Raw genomic sequence first — 25,074 nt, forward strand, 5'->3', positions numbered from 1 at the left:
ATGGTTCCTGCTGTGCCCAGGAGCGATACTCCATTGACATAAAAATCATAGATACATCATATGCACTTTACGTGATACACTATTTACAAATACTGTAGAGTTTCAACATATTTAACTTTTTTTGTTTGTAAAACTTATCATGCAATCAGGGTACTCTGTTTATGCTGTTAAGTGACATACTGCTTATCCTGTATTTATCAGTAGTATGGATCCTACTGAATTTAGTCACATTATTTGATATTCAACTTTAGTGTGCAATCCAAAGCAAATTTTAAAATTAAAACATTTATTAATATAATTTGAATGTCAGCTAATTTGCATGTCCTCATTCATCAACATTACATTTTTATGGGTAATATAGATTTTGCTTTTATTTTTGCTTCTATTTTTCTTCTATTTATTTTATATATATATATATCATGCTTTCGCTGTGTAGCTTTAGTTTTTTTGAATGCTTTATGCATTTTCTGAGCAAATGCAGAACTTATCTTTGTCCATCAATTTCTGTTCAAACTAATTATGGTTACATTTCCCCATTGAAAATAATTATTTGATTAAACAATCAAACATTCAATGCTGAAACATTTTGAATGAGTGCCACACTCTTACGCTTAATAATTTTAAGATATATGCATTTCAATTTCATAATTTTTTTCAAGTTAATTTGAAGAAAATAAACTAAATATTTTAAGTTTTATTAATTAAATTTGGTTAAAAATTACACTATTTTATTTAATGCAATTTTGTTATGAAATTGAAATACATAAATCTTGGCGGGTTGGAGGGTCAGTGATCAAACTGAGCATGCTCAAAAGCCTGCGTGTTCTAACTTCACCACCAAACTTGACATTGTATGTGCTCAGTGTTTAAAAATGTAAGTTGCTCTGACTTAAATGGCATAAACATTGAAATTATTGATTGTTTTAAGTAAACTCACTTATTTGACATTTGACATGTTCAATCAACTTTTAAAATTGAGCTTATCTGACAAAATTGAAGTTGGAATTTTTACAGTGAAGTGAACTTAACTATTTAAGTACAAATAACTAGTTACAAGTAGACTTAACTCATATCTGTGATTAAAGTATCATTGTTTTTATTTAATTATTTAAATAGTATGCAATGCGTTATACAGTATGAGTTACACAGTATAAGAAATTATGACTGGACTGTAGGTCAGTTAAGCACACTGGATTCTCCTTAGTACTTCTTTATGCACATAAAAATGCACTTTTCTAAAGTGTTTACATTTGGAGAGGGATGGCTTGAATTTAACAGGCTCAAACTAATAACCAACTAATATAGGTAACACTAATAACCATAATGGTAACTCACACAAATCAAGACTACCAACCAGCTACAACAAAACAACAACTATATTAAAAAGAGCTAAAACTATTAATTCTTAATAACAATTAATATATTTGCCTGCATGTTCCCTTGTTTAGTATAAGGACCACTTGAGTGAATTTATTAATGACAACTTAGGGTTTAGTGTTATGTTAGCTTGATTAAAACTTGTAAGAACAGTAAAAATGTAAGCTTGAATCAACACATTTTTTATTTGAGATAACGTTTAGTATTTACAGTGAAGCTATGTAGTTCCTTACTAATAAATGTCTCTTCTATAAAGCAATAATTTAAACCAGATTTGCTTCACTGCTTTCTACTACTGTTTATTCCATTTAAATCCAATTCAAACACACACAAGCAAGGGATCTGATTTTTATTGACGCTTTTCTGAATTATTTGAACTTGAGATTTATTTTCTTTTTACAACACATTTAACAGAAATCCACAGTCAGATTGGTTAAAGTCAACATAAAAGTAAAAAAAAATAAAAAAAAAATAAAAAATTAGAAGTTGTAAAATGGAACTTGAAGAGAGAATGGTTAACCAGACCTGCACCAATACAGGTGCACAATACGTACAACATGGGAATTATCTGATATTTAAACACAATTTAATGGCAGGTACCATGTGGCTGTTCGACATTTACTCTGAGATGCATAAAAAGCATCTGTCTGTGGGCTAACAAACATATAATTTCCCTCAAGCCCTTGCAGTTCTACAATTTTTCTTAGCATTCCAGATGAGAGCCTGTCTCTAGCTCAGGGCTGACATGCACAAACATGAAGACTTTGAAAAAAGGCATATCCTGTGAAACTGAGATCATTATTGGACTTTGGCTTGGCTTTTCACCCGAATATGAATTCAGTCTTCCTCCCAGCATTTCAACTTTCTTTCACAAAAAAACATTCAGATATTTTTTTTGTCCATATTGCATAACATCCTGTGGCCTTGGCATGCAAACAGAACCACCACATGAATTTTGCCATGTCAGTCAAAAGAAAGAGCAGAAATATTATTAAACATCATTAAATTCTATTACATTTCTCCTTTCACATAAACACATAAACAGTACTAGGGTGCTACTGCACAGCATTACTAAATGTACATAACCAGTATTGCTATAATGTTGTCTTTATGCCGTTTTGTTCTCCTAACATGTTTATGGATTACAGACATGTCCTCGGACCTAAAACATACATATGCAAACGTGTGATAAACATGCATCTTTCATAGTCAGCAGAGAGCTAGCTAGATTAGCATTTTTTGTTCGTTTTTTGTCGCAATTGCGACGTAATGGCCAAATGCAAATTTTCTCCTGTGGGCGGAAGCGGGCAGAGAGAGCACTGGAATTTTCTTACCAGCAGAAACAGGGCTATGTTCGGAATGCTATACTATCATACTGCTTACTGTGCAGTATACTGTATACTGCCTACTATTTTAATAAAATAGCAATATACAGTATGCGTTAAATAATACCATGATACACAGTTGTCACATGACATCATCATATCGCATGTTTAATTTAGCGACAGGCATCCAGTAAAAATAAAATTATTTTGCCATTTTTATTCAAGTTTGTGTAAAAATACTGTACCTTATGCAAAAAAACTTTTGACAGCGCAATCAAATAATGAGTCAAGAAAAGATGCTTTGTTGTATACTGCACACTTTGCCGAATAAGGTCATCCAGGTATTCCATGCATTCGCACAGTTTGCACATTATACATGCTATATACTGCAGAAATAGTACAAGTAGTATGGTAGTATGCTAATCCGATCATAGCCGAGGTGGTGGAGGATGAATCTTTGTGATAGTTAGAGTAGAGGAGGATGAGAGAGTGAAATAATGACTCGAGATGGAGTGATGAGTCTTACTATACACAATATGTGTGGAAAGCATCAAAAGAAAGTGCTACAAGACAGACTTTTAAAGGGTTAGTTCACCCAAAAAATTACAATTCTGTCTGTATTTACACACCGAATTATAAGGAAGAATGTAAGGGACTGACAGCCTCATTCACAATGAAAGTGAAGGGTGACTGAGGCTATCATTCCTTAACATCCGGCTTAATGTATTCTGTTGTTTTCCACGGAAGAAAGTTAAGTCATACACGTTTGGAACAACATCAGTGTGAGCAAATTAAGACTTTTCATTTTCATCTATGGGTGAACTATCCCTTTAAAGAGATAGAAAGGGAAAGGGAGAAAGATAGTGTGTGTTCTCCAGTTACAAGTGAGTGTTAAAACAACCAGCTTTTTGTCAGACAACAGCTTATGCCGACAGACGTGAGAATTTGGCTTAGAGTATTCAGTTTTTCTCACGCTGTGTGTTTGTGTGTGCCTTTTCTAGCAGTATCAACGTCATTCTGTGGATTTCAGTCACTGCAGTCAAAGTAAACACACACACACACACACACACACACACACACACACACACACACACTAAGACTAATGTAAGTCAGTGTGGATCTGCTTTAAACTGTGTCAGAAAACTTTTGCAGCTCCAGATTCTTCAGAAGACTCTTAAAATTGCATATTTGACTACATAATGGGACTGTTAGTGTGTGTGTGAGAATTGATGGAGCTTTGACGGACAATGGACATGCAGACATAATATTTTAACTGTGTTTGAAGTGTTTGTGTGATTCTATGGCTAAAAATACAAGTCATATATTTAGCATTATGTAAATGAGGGTGTTGGGGGAGAGGGGGGCTACTTTAGGGGGCCGGACTACAGTGGCAGAGGAAGTGATGTAATAGCATCATTGTATCAGATGATGAAAGAAGTGAATTATAGATGAAACAGTCACATATAAAATAATAATAATAAAGTGTCAGAAAAACTATAAATAAGAGAGATTAGAGGATTGAAAGTCCAAAAACATGCAGTAAAACAGAGAAACAGAAAAAACACAAGAGATAGAGAGACAGAAGGAGGGAAGAGAACGAGAAAAACGACAGTTAATATCAAGCTTCCAAAGTAACTTTGTGAACAAAATAGTAGTGTAAAAAAATTTGTGCCTAAGATTGTGTTCTTGTATTAGATGGCATGTGTGTGCTGTCAGAGCTGTGAGAAAGAGAGAGAGAGAGATGAGAGAGAGAGAGAGAGAGAGAGAGAGAGAGAGAGAGAGAGAGAGAGAGAGAGAGTCACTTAAAAAAGAGAAAGGTTCACTATTCTGTCACAATTACAGCTCTCATGAACATGAGTGTAAGAGTGTGAGTGTGTAATAGAAGGGCCTCAAAATTTGTTGTGAATATGTGATGCTGTTCAAGTGTTATTTTCTAACGAGGCGTGATGCTACAACTTTAAAGGGATAGTTCACCCAAAAATGAAAATTCTCTCATCATTTACTCACCCTCATGCCATCCCAGATGTGTATGACTTTCTTTCTTCTGCCAAACACAAAAGAAGATTTTAGAAGAATATCTCAGCTCTTTAGGTCCTTACAGTGCAAGTGAACAGTGATCAGACATTTGTAGCTCCAAAAATCACATAAAGCAAACATAAAAGTAATCCATAATACTCCAGTGGAATCTTCAGAAGCAATATAACAGGTGTGGGTGAGAAACACAACACAACAATATTTAAGACATTTTTTACTCTAAATCTCCACTTTCACATTCACTTTCAGATGAGAAAGTGAAACTAAACAGGAACCACATGTGACTTTCAGATGTAAAAGTGAAAGTGGAGATTTAAAGTAAATAGGACAAAAATATTGATCTGTTTCTCACCCATACCTATTATATTGCTTCTGAACATATGGATTTAAACACTGGAGTCATTTTTATTACCTTTATGTTTCCTTTATGTGATTTTTGGAGCTACAAATTTCTGATCACCATTCACTTGCATTGTATGGACCAACAAAGATGAGATATTCTTCTAAAAATCTTCGGTTGTGTTCAGCAGAAGAAAGAAAGTCATACAAGTCTGGGATGGCATGAGGGTGACTAAATGATTGGATCATTTTCATCAATGGGTGAACTAACCCTTTAAAGCTGCATGTAATTCTTCTGTCCTCACTGAAAATGAAAATGCTGCATGAAGTGACAACTTCACAGCCAGTCAGAACATAAATATTATATACAATGTATCAATGAGATTTTACCAACATAGTCTCATGACAGCTTGCAATAATTCATACGACTTGACAAAATCGTGACAAATTGTACGTCCTGGCTTGTACGAAATGGTATGACTTTTATTCCCATTGAGACCAATCAATCAACAAACTGAATTTCAAATCGATACAATACAGGCATAAAATTTAACTAGCCTCCTCTCCAAAACGTTATTTTCTGAAAGGAAATGTCAATGAACAAATTTGGATACTCATTCCATTTTTATGCAATACAAATGACTCAATATCATGTAATACGCTTCCCTCGTCTGGCTCCAAACCCTGATGATTTCTTTCTTCCTTGGTATACAACAGTAATTTACCTATTAAAATCATGGTTGTGTTTAGGGTTTGGTTAAGGAGTTACATTTTGTGCTTAGGTTAGTCATTAAACCTGGTAAAAATGGTAATAACATTGTTCATTGGTTCGTTTATTTTTCTCTATGGGAATAAAAGTCGTACATTTTTGAATGAGTCAACTTGTATGCTTTTTTGTCACTTCTGATTATTAGTACTAATTATTATGACTTGTCATGAGACCATGTTGGATTTTACTGTTATGACAGCCCTGATTCTAAGGACCACAGTCTTTTCTGGAACTTTGTGCTTAATGTTTTCCTGCAGCTCCACTGGTAGAACATGCATTAGAAACACTAAGGTCTTGGGTTCGATTCCCAGGGAACACATTTACTGATAACATGTATTCCTTGAATGCATTGAAAGTCATTGGCCAAATGAGTAAATGTAAATGTGAGTGGACTCAAGCTGAGATTAAAATGAGAAACATTGCACCCCTCTCCTGTCTTCCTGATGTTATGATTGATATGTCACTTCTCTCCTCCAAAACTCTCCACCACCCCTCTTTTCACACCCCTCTCTCTCATTTGAGAGTGATTTTGCGCGCTAGTTGAGAGAAAAACGCGGCTGGGCTTGTTTTAGTTTGTGTTTCCTCCCTCTCTTGTTTAGTGAGTTCTAGCTCAATGGTCATAAGCACCCTGCCCTGCCTGCTTATCCCTGCTGCCTCCTCAGGGTCTTGGGTCTGGGTGGAGGCAGCCTTAACCTGGAGTTCTAGCTCTCTGCTTCTCAACCCCTATTTCTTCTCTCTGCGAGACTCTTGCTTCTTCTTCTCTGACACCGCCACCTTCAGCTTGGCCGGATCCGTCAGAACCGAAGCCTGGAAAGAGGGAGTATGGAGAGGGGAGGAGTGAGTTACTACGGGAGGAAAGAGAGAGAGAGAGAGAGAGAGAGAGAGAGATAAGATATAGAGAGAGAGAAACAAAGAGAGAGAAGGAAAAGAAAGAAAAAGGAGGATTTGTGAGATTTGGATGGTCAGATGAGTGTAATGGATTTGGAGGATCAAAATAAGGGAGGTAGATTCATTATAGAGATGAAGAAGGAGGACGAAAAAGAGTGAAGTGGTAAACGAGTGGTTAGAAGGAGAGGAACACCAGGGGAACTCTCCGTTTCTGGAAGGGAGGACAAAAAGGAAGTGGCCAGTTAGGGAGTGACAGCGTGACATCACAGCACCTGAATAAAAAAATTGTAATACAGCTGAACTTCAAACGTGGGTCGCTGAAAATAGCTTTCCTCTGTGAGGATCTGCTTCACTTGTTCGGTCAGTCACCTGAAAGGTGTTTTACAGTACATGCAACTGAATAACAGGTGGAGAGTGGAATTCTTAGTATTAATTATAGTTTTCACTTTACAACAGACTGGTATAGGAGAAAATAAGTTAGGCCTCCAAAGGTTCAGTACACCTCCTATCAGAAGCTAATTGGCTAACTGTCTAAAGGCTTGACATAATTTTCTGGAATTTTCCAAGCTGCTTAAAGGCACAGTTAACTTAGTGTATGTAAATTGATATAGTCAATTAAAAGTGAAACAATTGTTGGAAAAATTACTCTTGTCATGCACAAAGTAGTTGTCCTAAATGACTTGCCAAAACTATAGTTTGCTAATATTAAATCTGTGGAGTGGTTAAAAAATTATTTATATTTTATTATTTGCACTTTCAAGACAAATTTGATGGAATACATGAAATTTGTCTATCGTTGAAAAGCTAAAACGTGTCTAACATGATGAAAAACTTATGATAAAATAAATGTTGTAAAATTAGGGTTCTCATAATGTACCTAGTTAGAAGGTCCCCTGTACCATTAAGAGCATTAAAGCAGAGAGAATTTATTTTATATGTGAGCAAAATGGACATTATAACTGAAATATACCCAAATTAATTGGAATCTAATCAAAATCAGACGAATCAAAACAAATCGAGAGCTTATGAGTTGGATTTTGATTGAATTGGAAAATCTATATCAATACCCAGCCCTATTTCCAAGTTCACTCTTTTGACTGTGAACCAATATGGAATTTAGTACAGTCAATGTGTGTGCCACTAGTGGCGTAGAAACTACACACTTCACCTTTATGTTCTATTGTGACGTCTATAGCCAAATATGGAATTACATCCCAAAAATTCATTTGATCTTTTTTTGCTGCCTTTGTCATAGAAATGTTGTTTAAACTCAGTTTTTGCTCTGTTTGTTGGTAGTGGATTTTATACCATTTGCTATGAGTTTTGTGGTCTTTGCTAAGATTACAAAACAAAACATGGGCTGCAGCACATAGACCGTTTATCAACCTGCATTCAGTTCACTGGACATCACCTCTGAACTGAAAGATAGACTGGGTTTACATAACCAAGAAATAAAGAAATGAAAAAGAGAGATGGAAGCTGACAGGAGATACACACAAATGAGTAAAAATAGAGGTATGTAAATAGAAACCGATTACAGAATGAAAGAATGAACAAACTCTATAAAGACAAAAAGAACGCAAAAATTACAGGACTGGAAATCTGGTAGTTTGATCCTATAAGAGATGAGATGTGTGAGGAAGAAAGTGGTTTGGTTGTATGTGACAGTGTTTTCATACACTAATACAATGATTAAAGCTGATCCATGATTAAATGTGACAGCAGTTTACTGTTCACCTGCAATAAGAAGAGAGGACAGCAGCAAAGGGATGGGAAAAGACAGCTAGAAGAAAAAAATAAATGATTGTATGTAAGTGGGATAATGGCATGGAAAAGTATGCACAGAAGAATAAAAGGAGAGAGAGAGAGAGAGAGAGAGAGAGAGAGAGAGAGAGAAAGAGAATGTAAATTAGTATATGAATGCGTGGCATGTTAGCACAGAAAGAGACAAATGAACTCCATTTGAGTGCCAGCTCATGTTTTTGAAAACACTGGGTGGCTACACTGGTACAACTGAATACACCAATGGCCCTGTCCCAAATGGCACCATTAGTGTGGACTCGCTGTCTTATAGCTTTCACTTGTGTTTGTCCATGAAGACCCCAAGAGCGCCCCCTATGCGGCCCTTTTGAGAAATCTGCACTGGTGCAGATTTCATAGTGACATTACAAAGTGGCACAAAAGTATGGACTCCAAGTGGACTGCAAAGGTTGAGAGCACTGTTTGGGACAGGCCTCAACATAGATCCAATTGATACTGTCTTAGAAGTTTTAGAAGTCTTAGAAATTTACTTTGACGCTTGCGGCTATGTACTGAATATCAACTATACTGACATAGCTAATCAAGCATTAAAAAGGTTTGTGAATGGCATACAAACAAGAGCACAAACGCTGAGGTAGACGAAAGCCTGGAGCTATACCCTTTCCTACAGTCTTCTTTGCCCACAAAATCATGAACACTTTGCAAACCAGGTCTTCAGGCTATTTTAAATACACTAACATATCACTGTCCCCATTATTTTTAAATGTTTTTGTTCATATGAGCTTCATAATGTTGTGTTATGCCTGTGAGCACTTTAAAATACCTAGCAAAATAGCAGCCATTTTCAACCTGGTCTTTTCATGATTGGATAGCTATCCGATCAGGGAAAACACATGAAGTGGCCAAGTGTAAACAAGCCCTAAAACATACTTATTAAAACAAGTACAAAGTGCTTCACAAAACATAAAATCAAAACACATTCAGTAAAACACAAGTTAAAAACAAAAATTTACAAAGTAGTAAAAGCAAGTTTATACAAAAAGCTGTTCCATAATCGTGGGGCCTTCACTACAAACGCTCTATCACCTTTTGTTTTGTATCTGGATCTTGGAACATTCAGCAGTTTACGACAAGAAGATCTAAGAGGTCTAACTCTTCCGTAAAGTCTAAAAGTTCTGCTAAATAATCTGCCGCTAAACCATGTAGGCTAATGCTTCATATGTAAATAATACAATCTTAAAATCAACCCTAAAATGAATTGGTAACCAATGTAAATAAGCTAAAACTGGAATTATATGATTAAAAGACCTAGTTTGTATCAAAAGTCTAGCTGCAGCATTTTGTACTGAATGTAGTCGTGCTAAAGTGCATTGATTTAAAGTTGAAAACGAGATGAAATAAAAGCATGAATGAGATTCTCTGTATCCCTAAAACTCAAAACCTGTCTCATCTTAGAAATGTTCCTTAACTGATAAAAACAAGACTGAACTAACTTCCTAACGTGATATTCAAAATTGAAATTTGTGTCAAAATAGCCGCCCAGATTTCTCACCACTTGGTGAATATTAAGAATTTAACTGCAGAGAATGACATGCCATCCAATTTTTTATATCTGCTATACACTCTTAAAGAACATTTAAACTACACAGATCATTGGGATTTGGTGACAAATATAACTGGAGGTCATCTGCATAGTAATGAAAATTTTATTTTCAAATCACAGAACCAAAAGTTAACATATATAGAGAAAACAATATTTGTCCTAACAGGGACCCTTGCGGAACACCACAACTTATAAGTTGAAGAGGAGGACATTTCATCTCCAACAGATACTACAAAATTTCTGTTCAACAAATAGGAAACAAACAAGTCTAAAGCCATCCCAGATATTCCCACCCATCTCTTCAATGTATCATTGTATCTGTATCAAACTGTAACAATAAACTGTATCAAACACTGCAGTTAGGGGGGCCTGGGTAGCTCAGTGGTAAAAGACACTGGCTACCACCCCTGGAGTTCGCTAGTTCGAATCCCAGGGCGTGCTGAGTGACTCCAGCCAGGTCACCTAAGCAACCAAATTGGTCTAGTTGCTAGGGAGGGTAGAGTCACATGGGGTAACCTCCTCGTGGTCGCTATAATGTGGTTTGTTCTCGGTGGGGCGCATGGTGAGTTGAGCGTGGATGCCGCGGTGGATGGCGTGAAGCCTCCACACATGCTATGTCTCCGTGGCAACGCGCTCAACAAGCCACGTGATAAGATACACAGGTTGGCGGTCTCAGATGCGGAGGCAGCTGGGATTCGTCCTCCGCCACCCGGATTGAGGTGAATCACTGCGCATTGGGAATTGAGCATTCCAAATTAGGGAAAAATCCCCCCCAAAAAACAAAAAAACACTGCAGTTAAACCAAGCAACACTAAAATGGAGCACTCTCCAGCATCCTCTGACATCAATAAGTCTTTGGTAACTCTAAGAAGAGCAGTGTCTGTACTATGGTTTTCTCTAAAACCTGACTGAATTTTTTTCAAAAATGTTGTTATGGCACTGTAAAGGTGTTCCATTGCCTGACGCTCAAAAGAGGATGTATAAAGAACAAAATTGTAACCGTTTGCTTTGTGGGTGATCGTCTGTCAACAAATTGCAGAGGCTAAACGATGCTATGCTGTGCTACCAAGGTGTACGATTATCAAAGAAAGAATCATCTATCGTGTTTAAAGGTGCATTCAAGTCCTCTTTGAAGTTTGTACTTACGAGGTCAGAGATCGTACATATGATGTTTGTTCATATGATGTGATTTTAGTCGGAAAGAACGGAACCATTTTGCAATGTCATATTTCTTTCTCTCTTTTTCTCATACTGGTACAGCACAATTGAAAGGGAAAGCCGCTTTATCTATCTATTTTATTACTCTCATGCGGCAACAAATAATGATGGGAAATGTAGTTCTTATTGCACAGCTGTCACTTCATAAACCAGCTAAAATTAGTCTTATTTTCTGGCAAGCTTTCCTGTTATTCTTCAAAAACTGAATTATTATCAATAACAATTTGCTTCTGCAATGATTCCTAAATCAACACACCCCCAACTCGGAAAATCGGGGCTAAAAGAAAATCCTGTGTTTCCCACTCATAATTACTTCTTCGTGGTGGTGTTCATGTGCTCTCAACTTGTAAATACGATCATTCAGACATGACTTGAATGCACCATTTCACGCCTGTCTCTGAAAAAATTTAGAAACTTTGGCTCATTGATGCATTTTATTTGCATAAAAGTGAATGATTATCATTACACCTCAGTACATCTCCCTTGGTACCATCATGTTTGCATGACATCATACACCTGCATATCGGTGAAATGTAGACAGTTCTAGATTTCCGCATTTTAACGTTGGAAGTCTGACTTCAATGACTCCCCTACCCCCCACCATCCATTACCATAAACCAAAAAATAACTGACAGGTATTGTAGAGAGGCAAGTTTTCCAAAATACTTTTTGCTGTTTACAGAGCCTAGGGCTATCACAGGGACAAATGTGATTTCTCAGGACACCTATGTCAATTATATCAGACAGGTAGAGGGGATTTTTTGCTGGGTATTCAAAAAGCTTACAGCAGCATTATCTAATCACAGAAAAAGGAGGGAGGAGAGCAGTGGAGGACAGGAGATCTTAAACACAGCCAAGTGAGAGAGACTTGCAAGCGTGTAGTGTGCTTGTGTGTGTGTGTGTGCATCTGTGTGTGTTTGGGTGACAGTAGGTGAGCACTTGCCTGTTTTTGCTGTGAGCCTTCTTTTCCTTTGCCCTTCTTGCCATGTTTGCTAAGGGAACAAAAATAAAAATAAAAAAAATGCATGAACAATGTGGCCCTCTGGTGGCTGGAGGACTAAACCGCAAGTGAGCTTGTCAGCTAGCGGCTCATAGTTTCAGCCCACAGTACGTTCACTGACAATCTGAAGCATATCGCACACAAAAATGGCAAGTGCTGGCAGAAATCGGCAATCTGATTAGTGGGGTTTACACAGCTTCCATGAGTAAAGGCACACAGGTTTTTTATCAGTCTGTCTGCTAGCAAAGTTGTTTACATGGTACCAGGTTGATACAGTGAGCGCTTTTAAGCTAAACACTGAATTTGCCAAAGTTTGCCACGTTTTTTGCATCAAATTGGAGTTTTGTTTGAGGCACTTAATAGCAAACTAGATATCCACGAACAGAACTGTATATTCTTTGTTTCCTTAGTCTAAGTCTGTGAAATAGTACGCATGTATTGTATCCTGAACTGTACTGAGTTTCTACACATTTTCCGCTCTTTATCTGTGTTTCCTGTACATTCGTTCATGAAAACCATTATTTCATTATTTTTTACAGTTTGTGTTGTTTTTTTTGTAAAAACACCACAAACTGTTGTTTATCATTTTACACGTCCATCAGACATTTTTTTCTCTCTAAGTGGATGGTTCTTTGACAGAATAAACTTTTGGTCAAAGGTCTGGCTACACGAGACTTGTTGACTTAGTACTCTCCATGTTAGTTGGGGGTTCTGTCCATACCTTGCTTGTGATGTGTGTGTTTTTGTGTGCATGCTTTTCAAGGACTGGTGGGGATTTGGGCTGTGTCTTGGTAAGAGTGTGTGTGTGTATAGGAGTGTGTGTGTCAAGGCCAGGCAGAGGGTCGGGTCGGGCTTCAGGGAGCAGGTGCTCCCAGACTGACCTCATGCTCAAGCTGAACACTCGTCTGGCCACCAGGAATCGCATCAGATAGTAAATTGCTACAATGAGGATCAGCAGTCCCAACACTACGCCAATAATCGCCCCTGTTATCACACCAGCTTGAACAGGAACTGAGAGAGAAAGAAAGAACGTAAAGGTGGAAGTGTTAAGATCACCAGATTAAAGGAACAGTTAATTCAAATGAAAATATTGTCATTTCCTTACCCTCATGTCATTTCAAACTGCATGCAAACTGCACACAAAAAGGCAAATTGTTGAAGAAACTTTGTGCAGCTCTTGCTATACAACAACATTTTGTTGTGACCATGGCTGTAAAGCTAAAAAAAAATAATAAAAAAAAAATAAAAATAAAAATTCTATTATTATAAATAATATATATTATATATTAAATTATTATAGTTTTGCATTTTCAAATGAGTTTTTATCTGAATACCGTTTTCACATTTGCTATAAATTTCAGTTTAGTTTTAGTTAGTTTTATTGATAATTTTGCAAGTTACAGTTTATAGTTTTTATACAGTTTTATATACAGTATATCTTAGTTTCAGTTTTTAGTTTTAGTAATTATAGTTTAGGAATTAACAGAACACTTCAAGAGTTACCCAAAAATACAGTCAAACCTTTTTTACTCCATGTGAACGGGGTGGGTTGGGGGCAACTGACATTGCTTGTGCAGGTCCAAATGTATTAAAAACACACTAATTCATAAGGTGAACAATCAGATCGTAGAGCTAACGTAAGTCTTAAAATAAATACTTAATAAAAATAAATACTTATAATTTGTAAAAAAAAAAAAAAAAAAAAAAAAAAAAAAGAATAATTTGTTGTTATTTAAACATAAATGTAGGCTGTCCAATTACTACAACTGCTGCACAGCTAAATCATAAAATTTTACTATAAATGATAAAGAATGATGAATGATAAAGTGACCCCTTGAACTGTTGCTGAACTGAATACTGTATAATTTAATAAACACATTACTGTTTATTAAAATACACCATATACATATAAGCCTGTCAGTCCTATATTTAAGCAATATCACATGAGCAAGAGTGTTATATGGCCCTACATCAGCACTGCTGTGATTTGGCCGCAGGCCGAGTGCCATAGGTTATCTCAGCAGTGATGATTTAGGGCCATATAGAATGAACACTCCCAAGCAGAGATGCTGTAGTGTGTTAGTCAGCTTTCTGAAGATAATGTAATTTTGGTCAAATTCATCCCATTTTCTCAGTGGAAAAATAGCCATGCAAGCGGGGGGTATTCCTCCCTATTTCGCAGTAGCTGGTGCACAAGGGTCATTCACTATAGTAACCGCAATCTCCTCCACCATTTTGAACAGTATGTCCTCTCCAATGTGGAAACTCCGGTAGAGGTAAGTGCCTTGAGTTTGTGTAATTAATCAGTCTGTTGTGTTTCTCAGCTGTGATGAGCCTTAATGCTGAAGTTGTTAAACCATTTAAAGCTATTTCCTAGCTTTAGTAGTGTAGTAGTTATATGAGCGATCACGTAGTGCTGATGAATGAAAACACTGAATGACTGACTCACGTCACCTAACTGGCTTATATTACATACAAAAATGCTGGCAAAAGTATGTAATGTCAAAAAAATGTATGTAAAGATACGCATATAGCTCTTAACACATCTGCACTGCTCTTACACTTTAGTTTAGAACAGCACGAACACAAGCGGAGTGATACACACAGTGAAGTGTTGGAGTGCTGATGGTGTGAGACCATCAGTACTCATACAATGTCTCTCGTCCAATCAGATTCAAGGACTGTAACTAACTGTTGTATATATATATATAAAACAGCGAAGACTACTGACAAAGACAGTGATAATAACAATTTAGTAGCAATGGATTTTAACTGCATAATGTTAAATAACACCAGAGAGAAGACAGAGAGAGAAGAGACTGAGTATGAAGCAGCCACATCAGAGTCCACATAGGAAAAAAAACAACAATTGGGTTTGAGTTTTTGCATTCATTGACCCTTCGCTAAGCTCCGCCCCCTTAGTTACGGTCGCTCGCTCTGACAAGCTCTGCAGAACTCCCCATAGGAATGAATGGGAGATTGTTGTAAACAGCACGGTTTTTGGCAAAATATTCTCAAACGGAATGGATAATATTTTAACGTGGGCTGGTATGAAGAGTGACATTGAAATGCATATTTATGTGAAGTTTTTTCTAAAACAAATTGTTAAATTACACAGTAATTTGATTTAAAACTGTGGAGACTGTGAATCAGAATCAAGGCAAATGATTATTATAGTCACTTGAAAAGAGAAAAACTTAATTTAATAGCGATTACACATCTAATAACATTAGCATAAGTGAACAGAACTGTTTATAACGTCTCAGAACACACTCATTTTGATGCTGTGAACTGTTTATTTACAATCACTTTAACTATGACTTGAATCAATATACTGTATAAATGAATTAACATTCAGTTATTCGATTTAATTTATCTTAGAGCAAATGTAGGTATCATTGCAGATCTAATATGTTAATTTGGGAATGAGGGCTGACACGGTTTAATCCATATCATGCTCTTCTATGGAATTATTTAAAGATGATTTAAAAAAGAAAGAAAAACACTGCGTGTATCATCTTAGGGTAAATCGTGTCACTATTACAAATGACCCGGCAACAACATGTTTACATTTTATTTTAATTATTATTATTTTGATAAAATCCTGCTTAAAATTACTCAAACACACATTACTTCCATAGGCTCTCATTGGAAAATAGCAAACGCTTGTCAGAGTAATGGCGGCAGGGCAACAGTTGCTAAGACAGGATTGGTCAGAAACACTTTTAAGGTGGGCTTAACAAAGGGTCAATTACAAAATCCATCAGATCCAGCCCATGTACAGAAACACAAAATAAAATACAATATGGCCCTCATTAAATTTTCAAATTCAGTTGGACTCTGTTGTCCAATTATGCAATTTCCCAAAAATTAACAAGGCAGGTATAAGTAGTTGTAAACAGATGTAGGTAGTTTTAATAAGTTTAAGTGTATTATTGCACTCAGCAAGTAAGTGTGATGTTTCAATTTTAAAAGTTTTCTGAATACAGTGTGAATTATAGAAGATTGATAAGTGTCTTTATTTTAAGTGTAAATTTAATACTGAAATAGTTAAAAGACAACAATCCGTCATCAAGTGGGGGGTGGGGTCGTTGGATTGAATAATTTGGGTCCCCCCAGTTAATCTCCATTTCCACCACTAAATCCATCTACAAATACAGTCACTTTGCAAATCTTTCTCAGAATTTCCTTTACACACAGTTTCCGTTTACATTTTTTGTGCAATCACGGAATTAATTCGTGCAGCACTTGGGAGTGATGTTCTTGGGGCCAAGAGCAGCATTAATTGTTTAAAAGCTGCCAATTCACACAATCTAGTAGGCATACCAGTCTCAACAAACAAATTTACAAGTGCGTTTTATCTACTAGCACAGGTTTAATCATTGATGGTAATCTTCCTTTCCGCATCTTAACCCATTAATAATTTGTACTCCTTCCGATGGTTGCTTTGCAAATGCACATTCAGGTTTGTGGGATTTTTTTCCCCTTTAATTTAAACACCACAAATCGTATGATTGGACGTGACAATGCATTTGCTTTCTTCAGTTTCATAATTAAACTCGAAGCAGCCCCACACACTGTCATTTCCTACCATCCATCATTCATGTCGCCCACTGTACAAAAGGGCCTCACTCTGTTCCTGGCATGCAGCAGATGCCCTAACCCTGCCCCCACCCTAATCCTAAATATATGGAGCCTGTAAGGCTGAGGAGCCTGCCAGAAACAACGTATGGCACCTTTCTCCTATCACGATTCATGTCCCCGTCTTCTTTATCAGTATCAGTATCAGCTAACTTCACACACCACATTGCCATCTGCAGGTCTTAACCTACACAGCCACACAAGTCAGATTATTCCACTATGTGATAAGTGAGTGCTCAATGATTACGAAAACTTATTTTTTATGATTATTATTACATTTCAGTTACTTTTTCAATAACTGTTGTTAGTTTTATTTAGTTTTCCATTTACTTTGCAAATATTTATTTTATTTCAGTTTATGAAAATGTTTTAAATGTGTAGTTTTTATTTTAGTTTATGAAAATAACCTGCAAACAACATGAGCTATATTCCAAATTATCTGAAGCCATACAATAGTTTTGCATTATAAACAAACTGAAATTAAGTCATTATTCACTGATAATCGTGCTTTTCTCTGAAGCTCAAAACAACAGCATACGGGTTTGGAATGACATGAGGGTGAGTAAACAATGACAGAATTTTAATTTTGGGGTGAACTGTCCCTTTAAAGACCTTCTCTTGCACAGTTTTACTGATCTGTATTGGGTGCATTGTGTTCTTCCTTTAAAGTAACTGTATTATATGGTGTGAGTTTTTCCCAGACACAACAATATTATAGAAAAAAGTTCCAAACCACATCAATCAATGTCAACCTAGAAATGTTCTCCTTTTTCTTCAGAACAAGCCAGCATAACCCACAAATACCACATTGAGAAGTTAAAGCTACTGTTTTAACAAAAAAAGGAAACATTAATATAAATGTACTACAAAACCACCTGTACAAAAAAGCATTTACTTGATGAATAATGCACCATGTGAGGCTATTTTTCTCCAAAGTTGTGTTCTCAGAAAAAACGGTTATGACCATACAAGGAAACCACTCAGGTCCCTGCTTTGTGGTTATTTTATACTTCCATTAGTGGCAAACTTTCATCTCCCAGTGTATGATCTCCCGCATTTTGTATGCCACACTGGAATAAGATGGGCCTAAAGGCACAAAGCAGGTCTTGGTAGCTATGCAGCCAACTGTAGTGCAAGGAGAATGCAAAAAAGGAACCTGGCTGGTTTTCTAGCCACCAGCTCTCTTTCAGTTGTGCTTTCTCTGCAAAGCAGCTGTTGTGGGAGTTCAACATCTCCATCATAACAGTTATCACTTTGAATCTTTTTTTCTTAAAGACAAAATGCTCATCATAATCTATTACCCTTCTCAAACACCAGCAGACGAACACTGGAGGGGCGACCCACTATGTCGGGTGGGTTCTTGGCATCACAGGTGAAGGTTCCGTTGTCGCTGTAGTCCAGGTTCCGGATCAGAATGGAACCGTCTCGGCGAGCAGGGTTGCCAACAAACTCCAGGCGGTCCTGGAAGGGGCCTTTGTTATCTGTATAAGGAGCTCCGCCTGTGTAGTGGAAAATCTAAACAACCACAGAATGCATATGATTATGTAATTATCACATGCTTAATAATAGTAACTTAAAATGCACTGATTGTAATAAAGGAGGCAGACAAATTAGTCTCCACAAGCAAAACTACTTTTAAAATCCAATGAATTGGTAAACTGTTGAAGGGGTGAATGTTCAATTCCCTTTTACTCTTACAAGTTATATCTCATCTTTTATCATCCTCATTTATTCTTATCATATTAATCAGTGTTCTATTGTCCTTTTACAATAAGGTGCAAGTAACATGTAGGGGTGACTGAGGGCCTGACTCTGATGACAGGAATGTAATAACAGTGATTATTCATTTAGCTCGGCTCCCTGAGAATATGCATTTATATTGTACTGCATTTATTCACAAAATATATATCTTTTATAATTATTACATAATCAACTATTCTATAACCATTTGATTATATTTTAATTCAATCATAATTAATTGAATGAGAGAGAGATTTTAGTTATGACCTTATTATTATCCATGTTTTTATATGGTTCGTAAAAGCAACCAATGCATACAACATATCTACCTCATGTAATCATTGAACTGCAACATCAAATTTCTTTATGATTTTATTGTCATATTAGGTGACTATATGTGTGCTCTTTGTCTTTCTCCATGCTCTGTCCTAATTTTCCACAGATGGTGAGGCCCTGCATTCCACCAATATTAGGGAGAAGGCCTCCAGTCCTAGAGGAGATAACACCTACCCGTTGCAATGTCTAACTCATTCAGTGTTTGGATTTTTTTATGGTGCCCTCTAACATGTGACTTTGCCTTAGTCAAAAACCTCGAAGGATTTTAATTGCTCTCCTTGGTACCTTCTTGATGTAGAGAAAGAGGAGTAGTCATAACTGATAGCTAACCCATGACTTCTGCACATAATTTCTGTAAAACCAATGACGTGAACTTGATTAATGTTATGGCTTACTAATTATTGTTTGCACGAAGGTGGAAACAGACAATATTTGTAAAGTGCTAAAATGTTTGAAGTAAGTGACCTATCAGAATCTTAGAAAGTTTTGAACTGTGACATCTCTAGTTCTATTTGCATATTACTATAATTGCTTGTGAATGTTTTTGAATGGGGCACTTTTTTTCTTTCTCTTTTTGTTTCTTCTCCTTCTGTCTTTCGGAACTACTGGATCCCATTGACTTGTGATGCTTACTGGAACTGCAGAGAACAATCAGTAAACTCTCTCTCAATTAATTGCAAACCTGACTCTGAGTTTTTATTCCTCAATATTCACATTGTGGACCCAGCTGTTTCCCCCAACACTGTATTTAGTCATGCAGTTTAACCTCTTAAACTCTGCAAACCCGGAAGTTTGTGGGGAGGCACAATATGGCAAGCCATTTTATCACTTAAAACACTAAAGTCCCTGGATGCATAAGTTAGTCATATGTGGTATCATTTGAAAGCTTAGAATCTGCATTTAGAACCCCATCAATTTGCATTTAGTTACATAAAATAATAAAATAAGACCTGAAAACATTTGTGTCACAAATTGGCCCCGCCTAGAGGTTACGTTGTAGAATTTTTTTAATTAATATAAAAGTCCTTGCACTTAAATAGACAAGTCATATATCGAATGAAAGCTCTCATTCTCAGGAAGGTGACTGTACTGGACTGTAGTTTTGTTGCCATAATACCACAGTTTGAATTATTTTCAAATATATCACAAAGTTAAATTTTATTTTGGTAAGGCATAAAATGCAAATGTTTCTTTTCTGTGTTGACCACTGATCTGTAAGCTCCAAATAGCCTCAAAATTTATATCAAATCTTACCTTGGGTTGTTAGCTTTAAAATGAGTTAAAGAAATTACTTGTTTACTTGCTTGTTTGTATGTTGTGTCAAAGTATGAGAAACAAATCATCAGCAAAATAGGTTCCCATTTATAGCAGATGGAATGTTGCACATCATTGTGAAGCTGGGATTCTTTGCTTTCCAGTGACACCTAGATTGGGCTTCTTGACAACTCAGAAGTCAAGATATTCAACAAAACAGTGTGGAAACTCTTAGCTCTTCAAAAAAAGACGTTGTCTATTGGTGAGGGCTAAAATGCGTTAGAGCACCACCTACATTTCAGATCAGTATAATGCGATGGATAGTGATAGAGGAAAAATTATTTTTTCTAATACTTGCTGCCATCCAATGGAATAAATTAAGACTTTTTGCTTGAACACAGGGGACCCAGAACTGAAATGACATGCTTTTAAACTTTAGACATAAAAAAAAGACATTCCGAGAAAAATTATGTTTATCATAAAATTGTAAATATATACAAAATTATTTATTAATTATTGCAATAATTTCTTAAAATATAGGGGGTTATCTGTAAAATGAGACAATTTTTTGTTAAATTAGTCCACTGTATATGTGAACAGGGAGCTTTTAAAAGTGTGAAAAATTTCAGGCGGCAGCCCAAAAATCCTGCAGAGTATAAGAGGTTAAAAGCCACACTGTTCCATTGTGATAATTTTGTGTTAAAAATATATAACAAAATTTTGAACTCTGTATTTTTCAGTCTTATTGTTTTTTCCAGAATTCCCAGTATAATCAAGCATCCACAAACCAACAGTCTCAATGGCCAAATTACAAACTTGCATGACACATTGCTGCTGGCTTTCCAATTTTGTAAGCAGAAGTACACCCACAAGGAAGGCACTAATGTTTATTTCTATTTCACATAGCCTTGGTTTGTTAATTTGAGAGGATGTTAATTATCTCCACAAGTCATATTGTCACATTGGTCTAATTCCCAAGAGGTAGACATGTTTTTGAACAGATATCAGAGTTGCACATACCCTTTTACAGGTTTGGTGAAATGCAATTACACTGTTTATTTATTTATTTATTTATTGTTGTTGTTGTAGTTGTTGTTGGCAGTTCTAGTATAAATACTGAGAGGTTGCATGCTGTAATTGGCAATTAAAATAATTATGAAAATTGTATTTTGTCCTCAAACAAGCATTGGATTTTTGAATATTTTTTGGATATTTTGGAATGTTGACATAGTACATCTAATCATATAATTTTATTTTAATTTGATGATCAAAATGTGCACTTTATGTATGCACCTTTATGCTTCATTCATGAAAAAAACAAAACAAAATTTTAAGCACAGAATATCTATTTACAAATAAACATCTATTGTAACTTATAAACACTATTGCTTTGCAATTAAGTTGTGTGTCTGTATTTTTTGCCACTGATTTGTGAATAAATAACTTTTTTTAAGTCGGTTCTTTTCAAAGAATTGGTCAAACAAGCAAACTGGTTTGAATCAGAATCAGTCAACTTTGTACAGCAGCAAAAGATATTTTACAAACCAAGAGAGTATCGGAAAAACTAAAAGAAGACAAAAACATGAAAAGTTTATTGATACATACCTGTTTGTTTAGACGTTTAGGACATTCTTATTCGTAAAAAAAAGGTGACTTTTCTTTTTAGGTTTAGAATTAGGGTGCTGTTACATTTACTTCTTTGGGATGTCTTCATTTAGACAGCTAAGTAAACATTTTGTGTGTGTGTGTGTGTGTGTGTGTGTGTGTGTGTGTGTGTGTGTGTGTGTGTGTGTGTGTGTGTGTGTGTGTGTGTGTGTTGCTACGCACTGCAATGCTGTCTCTAGCCCCATCTGCACGGTAGCTCCACGAGAAGGTCACGTCTGGAGAAGTCCAGTGCCAGGAGAAGAAAGAGCAGGAAAGTCTGACATCTGAGCCCACAAGTGCATGTCTCTCCCAGCTTGTGTACACAACTATAGCTGCAGTCTGAGAGACTGCAACACACAAACACACAGGGTGATGAGTATTACTGACACATATACACCTCAAATCTCAAAAAGGAATAAAACTGTACTGGTAGAGACTGCTGAATGTGAAATAAAATCGGAATGTGAAAAAATAACATTAAAATATAAGTCTGCAGTATTGCACAAAATATGTTTATAATTATTAATAAAATTATAGGTGTGGAGTATTTGCACTAATTAACAAGTGTCAAATAAAGTTTTCATCAAATCAACTGTGAAAGGTAGTATAGGCTAACAGTGATATAACAGTGATTTCCACATGACTTAATTATCTTATTAAAATCTGAATTAAGTAAAATAGTAGTAATTAAAAGTAGCAATTGGAGTATTTCAAGTACATATTAGAAACTGAGTTAAAATGCAGCGAATCCACTGTTATAAAAATGAACCTTGACACAGATTAAAAAAAAGAATCTCAGTGCTTGAATTGTTATTTCTTAGTGCTGACCATGTGCTTTTCAGTAGCCTACTAAAGTTTATTCTAGTTAACATTTACCTAACCTAACACCTCAAACCTGCCCAGTCTTTAACAGGTGAGCATCAGGTGCACACACGACAGGTGCATCTAAAAGTACAATAATAAAGTGAAATTATATCCAAGTAAAAGAGAAGGTACGTTTTTTGGCTGCATCTCAGTTACAAAACTAAAAAAAAATCTCAAGTGCCATTTTTTTTATTTTTATGTCTATGTTGTAAAAAAAAAAAAAAAAAAAAAAATGGAGGAAAAGTTCAAAGGAGAGTTTTGAAATGTATATTTACCTATGCCCAAGAGCACCACAGTCGTCAGTGCCAGTACAGACAGCATGATCTCTCTGATCTCCCCGCTGGTCAGTATATGAGGGGCTTCGAGAGAGCGAGGGACAGAAAAAGGAGAAGAGATGGAGGGATGATGGGATGAGACCAGTGGGCATCAATATGATAGTATTCAGTCCATGACTTTATACCCCACCACACCCCAAACTTAAGCCCCACCCCCAACACCTCTTTATATCTTGCCCGCCAGCGACTTTATCGCTGGATATCCTAAAGTCGCTCGTGGGCGTTCCTACTTCTGTCGCTTTAACGTTATTGGTGTACTGCACGTCTGACCATTTCTCTTAAGACCACAGATGAGGCATTTTACCAGTAAAACTAAGATATCGTTTGAATTTGACAAGGATTCAGTTTTCTTGTCCCAAAATGCACACTTTACATGAGATAATGTCTTTATATAACCTGCAGCAGTGCTCAATGCATATAATTACTAAGTTGAACGATCTACAAATGTACGAATTAAACTTACTCTGATTTTTACATGCATTTTATTATTATTATTATTATTATTTTAATTATATCCATGTATGCGGTTACAGACAAATCATATAAATCAGTGAAATCGCTCACAGAAACTTCTCTGTCTTGCCTGCATCGACATTACTCAAAGGAGACGGGTGACATGAGCTCCATTGACACCCTCTCCACAGGATCTTCGGTCAGATTTTCAAAAGCTATGGCCAGACGTGCAGTCCACCAATAGCGTTAAAGCGACAGCAGTAGGAAAGCCTACTAGCGACATCAAGACATAAAGTCCCTGAACGTCTCTGATGTGATTGTCTATCTCTCACACTCTTCCTCATCATCTCCTTCTAAAAAGAAAAGTGATACAATAACCTGAGAATGAACCAGCTCTCTGACATCCCTTGGACAAGGGAAGATCGACTTTTAAGTATAAAGATAAACACTGTCTGCAGCAATTAATTGAATGACCATGAGTGTACACTGCCAAAAAAAAAAAAAAAAGAAAAAAAAAAGAAAAGAAAAAAGAAACACAACAAAAATGTATAGAACTAGATTATTAATCAGTGTTTGTCTTATATATTTAGGCCAAACATATTTTATTATTATTATTATTATTATTATTATTATTAATAATAATAAGTTTGTATAATATAGCACCTTTATAAAACCAAAGGTCAATTATAGCATCAGCAAACAAAAAAGAACCTACAAACAGAGGAAGAAACATGAAAAGCAAACGAGTTGTAATAAAGGTACAGAAAAGCAAACAACACAACAATTGAATTTAAGCTTGAAAGTAACACATACAGAAAATATATGTTTTGAGCAGTTATTTGAAATCAGACAGGGAAGCAGCTGCTCTGAGATTTGATGGGAGAGAGTTCCAAAGTCTGGGAGCAGCCAAACTAAAGGACCTAGCACCCACGGATACTAGTCTACATTTTGGGACAGCCAAAAAAGCCACCATCAGAGGACCTTAAAGGGAAAGTTCACCCAAAAATGCAAATTCTCTCATCATTTACTCACCCTCATGCCACCCCAGATGTGTATGACTTTCTTTCATCTGCTGAACCCAAATGAAAATATTTAGAAGAATTTCTCAGCTGTTTTGGTCCATACAATGCAAGTGAATGGTGGCAAAATTTTGAAGCTCCAAAAATAACATAAATCAGCATAAAAGTAATCCATAAGACTCCAGTGGTTAATCCAGATCTTTAGAAGCAATATGATAAGTGTGGGTGAGAAACAGATCAATAGTTAAGTCATTTTTTTACTGTCAATCTCCACTTTCACTTTCACATTCTTCTTCTTTGTTTTTGTGATTCACATTCTTCGTGCATATCGCCATCTACAGGGAAGGGAGGAGAATTTATAATACAAAAAAGGACTTAAATATTGATCTGTTTCTTACCCACATCTATCATATCACTTCTGAAGATATAGATTTATCCACTGGAGTCTTATGGATTACTTTTATGCTGCCTTTA

The 25,074-nt window shown here is 36.1% G+C and overlaps 1 protein-coding gene across 4 annotated transcripts; it reads right to left on the reverse strand.

The window, feature by feature from the left end:
* Positions 1 to 1,709: 1,709 nt before the first annotated feature.
* Positions 1,710 to 23,223, reverse strand: mpz (myelin protein zero). 4 transcript variants are annotated; one of them, XM_051698572.1, is made up of 6 exons: positions 23,069 to 23,223; positions 22,113 to 22,276; positions 18,257 to 18,470; positions 13,196 to 13,325; positions 12,258 to 12,306; positions 1,710 to 4,084 (listed from the first exon to the last, which is right to left on the reverse strand). In XM_051698572.1, the coding sequence occupies exons 1-6, from the start codon at positions 23,112 to 23,114 to the stop codon at positions 4,067 to 4,069; spliced, it is 621 nt and encodes a 206-aa protein (XP_051554532.1). In that variant the 5' UTR covers positions 23,115 to 23,223; the 3' UTR covers positions 1,710 to 4,066. The 4 variants fall into 4 exon arrangements, with proteins under 4 accessions (XP_051554532.1, XP_051554533.1, XP_051554529.1 ...); XM_051698573.1 differs by having other exon boundaries at positions 1,710 to 4,196; XM_051698569.1 differs by lacking the exon at positions 1,710 to 4,084 and adding an exon at positions 5,256 to 6,651.
* Between the last annotated feature and the right edge of the window lie 1,851 nt (positions 23,224 to 25,074).

This window comes from Myxocyprinus asiaticus, chromosome 5 (assembly GCF_019703515.2).
Source record: "Myxocyprinus asiaticus isolate MX2 ecotype Aquarium Trade chromosome 5, UBuf_Myxa_2, whole genome shotgun sequence".
NCBI lineage: Eukaryota > Metazoa > Chordata > Actinopteri > Cypriniformes > Catostomidae > Myxocyprinus > Myxocyprinus asiaticus.

Excerpts from the sequence above, each read along its gene's own strand:
- mpz (XM_051698569.1), bottom strand. The coding sequence starts at position 23,114 with ATGCTGTCTGTACTGGCACTGACGACTGTGGTGCTCTTGGGCATAG. Across the intron at positions 18,471-22,112 it reads GGGCTAGAGACAGCATTGCA|ATTTTCCACTACACAGGCGG; the intron begins GTGCGTAGCAAC and ends GTGGTTGTTTAG. Across the intron at positions 13,326-18,256 it reads TCTGCTGGTGTTTGAGAAGG|TTCCTGTTCAAGCTGGTGTG; the intron begins GTAATAGATTAT and ends TTTCTCTCTCAG.